Here is a 10,551-nt window from a genome sequence, read left to right on the forward strand (position 1 = left end):
TGTGATCAACCAATACACCCAGGTCTTTCTCCTCCTTTGTCAAATCCAACTGATAAGTTTCCTGCTTATTGCAAAATTTCTTGTTGTTAGTTCCTAAATGCATGACCTTGCACTTTGCATTATTAATTTTCATCTCATGTCTATTACTCCGGTTTATGTGTCATACAGATGGTCTTGTACGATATGCGAGTCCTCTTCCAAATTGAGCATATCCCTCTACTTTGTGTCATCTGCAAATTTTATTAGCACCCTCTCACTTTTTGTGCCAAGATCAGTAATAAAAATGTTAAATAATTTTGGTCCCAAGAACAATCCCTGAGGAATTCCACTGGTGACCTCCCTCTAGCCTGACAGTTCACTTTTCAGTATGACCTCTTGTAATCTCCCCTTTATCCAATTCCTTATCCACCTTTCAGTGTTCATATTAATCCCCATCTAAATCTCCAATTTAACTAGTAATTTCCCATGTGAAACTGTATCAAATGCTTTACTGACATCAAGGTAGATTAGATCTACTACATTGCCTTTGTCTAAAAAAAAATCAGTTGTTAGCTGCTCAAAGAAGGTGGTTGGTCTGGCACAATTCTAGCTTTTATAAAACCATGGTGTATTTTATCCCGATTACCATTCACCTCTACGTCCTTAACTACTTTCTCCTTTTAAATTGTTTCAAGACCTTACATACAACTGAGGTCAAATTAACAGGACTGTAATTTCCCGGATCACCGTTTTTCCCTTCTGCTGTCGATCTAGCTCCCGCCTCTGGCAGCTGGAGTCCCCACGGAGGACACAGAACCCCTCCCGCCTGCCGACGCAGGCAGCGTCCTCGCTGAAGCGCTGCAGCTGCACCCCATGAGGCGCGTGTAAGTGGGGACGCGACTGAGCGGCTTCCCCTCCCGCTCTCCCCGCACGGGGTCTCACCCGTCCAAGCGCCCCGCCGCCCAGGGGGGCTCTCCCCTCAGCCCCGCCTCCAGCTGTCCCCCGACTCAGAAACCAGCCCCGCCTCCGAAGCAGGGCTCCGGCCGCCCTGAAGCCTCGTTCCGCTTTCGCCGGTAGTTTGGGACGCTGCGCGAGCCGTAGCTCCATTGGGCATGCGCAGGGGACGGTAGCTGAAGCTGTCATGGCGGCCTGCGGCTGGAGGCTCCTGGAGCAGACGGGTGTGAGGGCCCTCGCTACGGCGTCCGCCGCCCGGCCCGCAGCGCGCTGCCGTAAGGAACCGGGGCTCCGCCCGCTCATGTCGGCTGATTTCAGCCCCTTCCCCGGGCTTCGCCCTCAGCCCCCAAAAGGCCGAGGGGGGACCTGGTTCCTCCTCCCCGTCACTGCCTCCTTCTCGGGAGGAGGCTGGGCCTGCCCGGGTCCCTGCCGCCCCGCTCGCCCGTCACCCTCCCCTTCTCGGGGCGGGCCTGCCTGGGTCCCGTCTCTCCTTTTCCCGCCACTGCCCCCTTTGTTGGGGAAGGGGGTTGTGCCTAGGTCTCTGCTCCCCCAGCAGTGTCCCCCTTCATGGGAGGGGCTGCCTGGGTCCCTGCCCACTTCGCTGCCCCCTTTGCTGGGTGGGGGGTGCTGCCTGGGTTGCCGTGCCCTTCGCTGCCCCCTTTGCTGGGTGGGGGGTGCTGCCTGGGTTGCCGTGCCCTTCGCTGCCCCCTTTGCTGGGTGGGGGGTGCTGCCTGGATCGCCATGCCCTTCGCTTCACCCTTTGATGGGTGGGGGGTGCTGCCTGGATCCCTGCTTCCAGCCCCCTCACCACCACCCCCTACCTCTTCGGAAGGAAAGTGCTTTCTCTGGCCTTGGAATGTGTGTTGCACCTGATGACATTGCTTTGGGTTACATTCTCATGCAGTGTTCTAGGGCTCATTTTCTCTCTGTAAAAAGCCTCTCAAACACTTCTTTCTAAATTGACAATTGTATGGATTATCCTAGTTTAGGTCAAGAGATCTACTAAGAGGAAGGATGATTTTGTGGGTCTGGTCTAGGACTGTGAGTGACGAGAGCTTGTACTTTTATTCCCTACTCTGTTATGGACTGTGAGACCTTGGGTCAGTTATTTAGCCTCAGCTGCTTCACTTGTACAAAGGACATAATGATTTTGAGAAGCCTAGTTAATGTAAATTGTAACACAAATTTTAGATGTGATAGTGTTATAGAAATTGTTAAGTATTACTAGTTTCTGAGCTGATAAATTCTAGTTGTTCTGTACTAAATCAAAGAGCACTCAGAAGTTATGGTGCTTTTGAGGAAGATATTTCAGTGAACTATTATATTCATCAAGCAGTGAGCTCTGCACAGATCTTGCATGCAAGAGTATTTTTGTACTTTGTGTGACACTGCAGTAATAAGTCCTTTTGCAATGTTCAAACAGTAAAACATAAAAGTACCCGAGACTTCTGCAAATCACTGAGGAGAAAGTATTAAAGTCTGTAGATTAAAACTAAATTTAAATGAGTTTAGTCTTAGCCTGGAAAATATTTCAGCAATAACTGCTTGAATAAAGTCATCTGAAAGCTGTTCTAAAATGTGATGCTTAAACCAGAGGAAGAAGTATCATTTTTCTTAATCTTCGTTTGACTCATCTAAAACTCTTTGAATTAGCTTCTCACAGTTTCTTTCTATCATATGAGCATCTAACAAAGGAAGGCATTATCTTTTACGGTTGCGTTAAGATGGTACTTGTGGTTCAGAGGAAGCACACTGCAGATGTTCATAGTATTTTGAAGGGTTGAGAGTTGCTTACCTTTTAATTGTATGCATATTTATTATAGGGGTTGCTTTTACTCCTGGTTGAAATAGGTTTATTTTCAGCACCATCTTTCTGTCTTTGAAGGGTGCTTCTCTTCCTCTGGACTTCTGAGGGCTAACAATGGAGAACCTGCAAAATTTCAGCCACCTCCAAAGCCAGTTATTGTTGACAAACATAAAGAGGTTGCAGAGAGAAGGTAGGATACTCTGTTGTCTAACACAGTGTATAGTTACACTTCTTAAAAGTTGCTGCTCTCTTGCTTAGTCAACGGTTGAGTTATTAATTATACGAGCACCTCCCGAAATCCTCTAAACACTGTTATGCAAAGTACAGTAAACATTTGCTAAGGTCTAGCAGAGACAATTTGTCAAAAAATGAGCTTAAAATACTTTTCCCTGTGACTTGCATCCACAAAATACTGATTTATGGATAAGTCTATGTAGTTGTAAACATATATGCAAGTCTAGGTTGTGTTTTGTTGAGCTTCATTATATTGCATGTGTATCTTCAGTACAACAGTCTGTCACAGGGAGAAAATACACGTGAGTGGAAGTTGAGAGACCTGGGTTATGATACTGGCTCTGCTGCTGACCACCTGCTTGTCATTGGGCAAGTCACTCTTTCTAAAATGTTGCTGCCACTGGTGCTGGTATCCTCAGTGAGAAGGCTAGTGTAGAAAGGACACAAGTGTTTCTATTATTATATCACCTAACCTGCTCTGGGCAACATTAGGTGATGGTGATTAAAATGTTTCTGCACTGTTGGTGGTAGTGCAACACTGGGAGATTTCCCAAAGAAGTTTAATGTGTAATCAGCCTAGGAGTGGGGAAAGTTTCTTAGAATCAGAACTTTGACATCTGTGAGGGCATTCAGGTTTTCATTACCTGAAACTGCCTTCATAAGGGGTAAGATTCTGTGCTGCATTTCTTAGAACTTGTAGCCAAGAGAGATTTTTACTTACACACACACACACTTCTCTGCCCTCTGTGGTCCAGAGCAGCCCTTTGATGCTAAGCTATGGTTGCCTCCCTCGGCTACCCTATGGACAGCAGCACTGACCAGAATCTCTGCTGTTCTGTGTGCTGTGCTTCCACTGCATAGCCATGCCCCTACAACAGGGTTTGCGACGCGATCCTCAAAGGACCATCTGCATCTGTCTTCCTAATTTTCTGTCAGGCAATTCTGGTCAGATCCTGGGTTTTTATAGTCCCTCTGTGCATTTCTGGCCCCATTATCCCATGTAAAGGAGTGGGGGTGAAAATCTCATCCATTGTGTCTCTTGTGGGCTCCCATTTGCTAGGAGCAAGAGAGACCTCTTACAATTTGTTTCACGCACAATACTATTTAGCAATGAGCCGTCCAATGTTAGAATTGAACCATGAAAGGTTCCATTACTAATCCTCCTTGTCCATAGTTCTAATGCTCAAAAGTGATAGCAGTGACAAAAATGATAAATAGAAAATTATCATGCACTCAAAAGGCCAATGAGTACTGTAGGCACTTGTAGCTGCAAAGTATCTGAATACAAACTACACATCTTCTCATTGAAAGGAACCTGAAGCACTCAAATCAGGAGTTGCAAAAACTGCTATTTATGTCAGTGTGAAGGCAACCTGCACACACGAATAACAGAGGTCTTTAATGTAGAAACCAAATTATTTTTACTTCAGTACTGTGGTAAGTTGTAGGTTTTAATACAAGTTGCTTCTTTCTTATACTCATAAAGGTTTTGACTTCCCCACAGGTTCTTGAGTCCTGAATTTATTCCCCCAAGAGGGAGAACAGATCCTCTTAAATTCTATATTGAAAGAACTGACATGATACGAAGGCGAAAAGTGCTCGACATTCCAGAGTTCTATGTCGGTCAGTTAACAGCATTAGGATTTTTAATAACTTCTCCAGTATTGGTCATTGATTCATTAATAAAAAAATTAATGGCATAGCTTTATAACAGTGTTACTTTTTTCTGCTGCCAAATTTAATGAACAGTATAGGATCAGTTAAGAGAATATATGATTAATAGAAATATTGCCATTTGAACTCAGTGAAAACACAGGTTAGTTTTTTAGATGCCGACATTCTCTGTGCATTGCTTACAACCTGAACACGGCCATGTGCATGTGGTCCAAGAGACTTTTGTCTATAACTTTCCTATTTATAGACAAAAGTAAATAGCATTAACGATCTGAATGAAATCTTTGAAGGCAAAGAAATTAAATATTTTTATATAAATATTTAAGCCTACATTTTGTAAATTCAGTCTTTCTTAGAAAGATTAATTTAGTTGAGTGGGTCTATTAATGTTTGCACTTAAAATCTGACTCCTTCTCCATGTTCCAGAAATGACTTACTAACTAGTCTCCTCTTTGGACAGGAAGCATCCTTTCTGTTACCACAGCAGATCCATATGCCAGTGCCAAAACCAGCTGTTTTGTAGGAATTTGCATTCAAAGAGGAGGAAAAGGACTTGGTGCTACCTTTGTGCTTCGGAATATTATAGAAGGGCAGGGTATGTCTTCGTACAGTTTTCATTCTTACATGAGGACTATTAAATGGAGGAGCTATAGTATTTAAACTGGATATGAAATGGTATATTACAGAAATCTTGTTTGCAGTTGAGGTGGTATTAGAGTATTAAACGAAAATCATCATCTTGCATACTACTGTTTCTTATCTTTAAAACAAGATGCACTGCAAGAGGCAATGAGGCCTTAGTGTACAGTATATCTCAGCTGCTTAAAAATCTGGTACATCTAGGTTGATCTTATGTTTCAACTCTGGTCAAAAGTAATACACCTACTAACTTCATTTATGAGCTGACTTTGTAGTAGATGGATTTTAATATTATTAATATTTGTTCTTACAAAAAACACTTTGTTTTGTAGTAGCATCTAGGGTCCAACCAAGAGTGAAGTACCATTGTGCTAGGCCTCGTAGAACTTAATCTTGATTCTCACTTGTCTCATATCAGTCCTACATCACCTCAGTTCTAACCTAAGCTACATTTGACTCTAGGTTTCCATAGTGGAAGACTAATGTAGCAGCCTGCTGCATCACACGCCTCCTTTCTGGTGCACTTCAAAGCCATTGTAGGGTAATACAGGCATTGCTTGATCTGTATTACTATGAATATAAGCAGGAATTAGGCATTCCTTATTTTGCTTAAATACATCTCAAGTGCATAATCACCATTGTACCCAAAATATACTGAGTAATTTAAAATTCATGTTTGTGGCTCCCTCTTAAAGTCTATACTTATAAGTGCTTCTGCCTCTTGAGCTAGTCTAGACCACAGATTTCAATTTTTGTAAAAGAGAAATGTATACAATACTGTATTCAAAAAATAGACCCAAAATGTAACACACTATCCTCAGTTAATATAAGAATCTGAAACATTAACATGCAATATATCAAACCCAGACTAGGTTTCTTATGGCCCTTGATTCTCAGATACAAGTTAAATAATTGTTTGTCGTCTTAAGGTATTGAGTTTTGCTATGAACTGTACAATCCTCGAATCCGGGAGATCAAGGTTTTGAAGCTGGAGAAGAGACTAGATGACAACCTGATGTATTTACGGGACGCTCTTCCTGAATATAGTACTTTTGATGTTAACATGAAACCTGTGCCCCATTCAGCTAATGATGAAATTCCTGTAAACCAGGTATGAGTCTGGTGTGATAGAAGTTTGGTGGGAAAGTGAGGAGGTGATTCAAGTGACTTGTAATAAAATAAAATAAAATATAAACACTTCATATCTAATGTGTTAGTCCAGTGGTCTTAGAGGGCTAGATTCAAGTTATCAGGTGCCACATGTAAAACAAGTTTGGCTTTATTCTGTTTTTTTATAGTGAATAATCATCCACAATACAGTTGAACTATCTGTTTTAACAGAGAACAAGGATTGATAGGCATAAAAAATAAAAATTTTAGAGGTGGGCTCTCCAGGTCAGAGTTGAGGCATATGTAGGGGATTATGTGGAGAAGCTTTCTCCATGCTGTATGTGTTCTGTAGATGGGAATTAGATGTCTGCCCAACCTCCCTGGAACTATTTGAATATTAAATTGTCTTTTTTTGCGAATCTGCATGTAAAATTACATGAGGGAGGAATATTAGTGGACAATAACTTACTGTCATGCTGAAGGTAAAAATTTAGTGGATGTAAAGTAGATAATTTCTTTCCAAAAGACTTAAATCAAATACATCTGCTACCCTCTTCATTAGCTCAGGAAGACTTGTAGAAGGTAGTAGGCTATCCCGTGCCAGTTCAAGTATGCACATCAGAAGATGGTGATTTCTCTATCTACTTTTAAGTTCTTGTATAATGTTTATCACTATGCTAAAAGCAGCATGGCCTGCATATGCTTATGTCTAATGGGCTGTGTAGTGGTGAGGGCTACTCAATAAAAAAAGGCATTGACAGACTGCAGAGGGAAACCAAAATAGAGGGTGTCAGGAAAAAATTAAGTATGGGAAGTTTGACCTTAAGCGTGAACATGTGGATCTTGAGAATGATGGAGGGTGTATGACTGTCCAGTAACAATTAATAGTTCAAAGTGGGAGGGAATATTTTAAGTGATTATGATAGTAAACTAAGGACTAACAGCGCTGTTACTGAAGAGGAAAAACAAGTTGTTTATGTGAGATAAGACCACATCTAACTTTGATCAGAAGTGGGATTCAAAGGTAGATTGAAAATAGATGACCCTTGTCTACAGAAAAGTTGTGCACATAGGCATGAAATGACTTTCTTCAGGAATAAATTCCAGTTATCCAAACAGAACTGATCAGTAGCTCTTTAGAGCTGATTTTAAAGTCAAACTTGGCATCACTTTCTTTTAGAGCACAAAGACTAGTGCCAAGTTGAAAAAGCATCCTAATGCAAAAAAGTCAGAGTTCTGTGCAGACTTGTATCTTAGGTATTCTTTGCTTCCAATCCTAGCTGAAAGTCAAAATGAAACCTAGACCCTGGACAAAACGTTGGGAACGACCAAAATTTAACATTCAAGGAATCCACTTTGAACTACCTGAAGAAATGATGAAAGAAGCACAAAAGTGGAGCGCACCCTGGATAAAGTTCGATATGCTGCGAGAATACGATACTTCAAAATTAGAGAAAGAAATATGGAAAGAAGTGAATGAAGAGCTAAAAAAATGATACTGCTTTTATACAGCAGATGACTGAGGAGAGAGGCCACCTGAATTTTTTAAATATAATTCCTCAATTGTGTAAGACTTGTATATAGTCAGAATGTACAATAAAGTAGTACATTTGTATATATACAGTGCAGTGATTTTTAAGCTCCTTTAGTTCCCACTTTTGAGTAGGGGCAGTGAGTCCCATTGTCTTCAGTAACATCTTGAGAAATTATCTTACCAAAGTAGTATGTCCAGCCCCCTTTTCCAGGCACTCAGTCTTTACAGTAACAAAACAAGCCTTCACTGCTACACTTTTCATGTTACTCGTTTGACAACAGACCATAAACACCTTGCTGGATACACCACTAGTAGTTGCGGAGGGGGAAATGTTACTTTGAATAGTCTGACACATGCAAGACCATGGAAGCTTTAAAGGGACAGGTGTGGCCAGGGACTAGTCAAACTTTTCTATTCCTAAAGGTTGTATGTATCAGTCTGAGCTAGGAATTGCATGTTCAGTTTATCAGCAAGAAAACTGGCTGGCAGTGAGGGCAGTAATTAGATCTCAGGACAAGTAAACAACTCCAAACTAGTACTACTAGCTGAATTGCATGCTCTGGTTCAGTCTGGGTTCAAGAGCAAACAAAGAGCTTTAAGAATAAAAGGTCAGACTCAACTGAGTCATATCCTTCTTTGATTCCAAAAAAAAAAGGCAAGATTGTATCCAAGAAGGCAAAATCCTCTTGGAAGAGTGTGAAGAACTGGCCAGGGTCTCCCTGTAGAAGATGGGTGATAGCTGATAAGCTACCATACAGGTAGACTATTTACAGAGAAAATAAAACAATGTTTTTGTCCTAAATGTATTGTGCTTTAAAAATGAGCTGGTCACTGGTAACCCTCTTTGTCCCAGAGAGAGAGAGAGAGAGCGAGCTGCAGGTGTTGGACTAAGAATCACTCTGAATGGCAGGGGAACTACAGCAAATCTTTGGTATAGAGGGAGAGGAGGACAGGCCTCTGTCCACACACAGGTGACAGCTGGATGCCTGGGACCTAAAGGGGCACCCTCAAGATGACCACTGTTAGCCAACATGTACACCAGATTAATACTTATGCACATCTGTGACAGTCCCTACTATTGTGTTCACAATTTTCACTATACTATGATTAAGGCTGCATCCCTCATGGATTCTGTGACTTCTGCAGCTGCTGGTGTGGCTGGCTCTGGGGCGGCCTAAGTAGATCAGGTAACCCCTGAGCCAGCAGTACCAGCCACCACTGGGGCAGCTTGGGTGAGGGAGAAGGTTCAGGGCTGGGGCAATGGGTTGGGCTGTAGAGTGGTGCTTACCTTGGCAGGTAGGAGGGGCTCCCTGGAAGCAGCAGGCTTGTCCGTGCAGCTCCTAGGTGGAGGGGCCAGGGGGCTCCATGTGCTGTGCATCATCCCTGCACAGCTGCCATTGCTTGTAGATCCTGGCCAATGGAAGCTGCAGAGCCAGAGCCAGAGCTTGTGGTGGGGGCAGTACAGGAAGCCCCATGGCCTTCCTTCTCCTTAGGAGCTGCAGGGACATACGGAGCCAGATAGGGACCCTTTGAACCTTCCTCTCCACCCCTGTACTAGCAGGGGTCCCAGGCCACCACCCCCCCCGAGCACCTGTGGTCCCCCAGCCCAAGTTTTAGTTAGGGGTATATAGAAGTAGTCATGGACAGATCATCACTTCATCAGATGAAAGTAACACTGTCACCTTCAGCCCCCAACTAAAATCTCTCCAGCACATCATCGAGGATCTATAACCTATCCTAAAGGATGATCCCTCACTCTCACAGATCTTAGGGGACAGGCAGTCCTTGCTTACAGACAGCTCCCCAACCTGATGCAAATACTCACCAGCAAGCACACAACAAAAACACTAAGCCAGGAACCTACTGCAACAAAGCCTGTGGCCAACTCTGTCCATATCTTTATTTAAGGAACACCAGTATAGGACCAAATCACGTCAGCCATGCCATCAGAGGCTCCTTCACTTGCACATCTACCAATGTGATATGTACCAGCAATGCCCCTCTGCCATGTACATTGGCCAAACCAGACAGTCTCTATACAAAAGAATAAATGGACATCAGACATCAAGAATTATGACATTCAAAAACCAGTCGGAGAATACTTCAACCTCCCTGGTCACTCAATTACAGACTTCAAAGTCACAATATTACAACAAAAAAACTTCAAAAACAGACTCCAACGAGAAACTGCAGAACGGAATTAATTTGCAAATTGGACACCAATTAGGCCTAAATAAAGACTGGGAGTGGATGGTATCATAAGCATCTTTCCCAAATCTAGACCTTAGCGTCCAAAAATCTGGGTGCCTGCATGAAACCCTCTAAGCTTAATTACCAGCTTAGATCTGATAGCCTACCACCAACCAGGAATTCCAGTGCCTGGTACACTCTGGTCCCCCCCAAAACCTTCCCTGGGGACCCCAAGAACCCAAATCCCTTGGATTCTTAAAACAAGGAGAAGTAAACCATTTCCCTTCCTGCTCTTTACTTCCTCCCAGATTTTCCCGCCCTGGGGATACTAGGAGATTTCCCTGCTTCAAGCCCTTGAAACACAAAACCGAGAGGACAATTTACCTTCCCCCTCCTTCTCTTCCCCCCTCCCAGTCTTTCCCTGAGAGAG

At 43.0% G+C, this 10,551-nt stretch overlaps 1 protein-coding gene across 1 annotated transcript; it reads left to right on the forward strand.

Moving 5' to 3' along the window:
• Nucleotides 1-1,112: 1,112 nt before the first annotated feature.
• Nucleotides 1,113-8,014, forward strand: MRPL19 (mitochondrial ribosomal protein L19). Its single transcript, XM_032800109.2, has 6 exons — nt 1,113-1,208; nt 2,819-2,930; nt 4,479-4,597; nt 5,109-5,243; nt 6,217-6,398; nt 7,678-8,014. The coding sequence occupies exons 1-6, from the start codon at nt 1,121-1,123 to the stop codon at nt 7,891-7,893; spliced, it is 852 nt and encodes a 283-aa protein (XP_032656000.1). The 5' UTR covers nt 1,113-1,120; the 3' UTR covers nt 7,894-8,014.
• The last annotated feature ends 2,537 nt before the right edge of the window (nt 8,015-10,551 follow it).

Source organism: Chelonoidis abingdonii, chromosome 3 (genome assembly GCF_003597395.2).
Source record: "Chelonoidis abingdonii isolate Lonesome George chromosome 3, CheloAbing_2.0, whole genome shotgun sequence".
In the NCBI taxonomy this organism is placed as follows: Eukaryota; Metazoa; Chordata; order Testudines; family Testudinidae; genus Chelonoidis; species Chelonoidis abingdonii.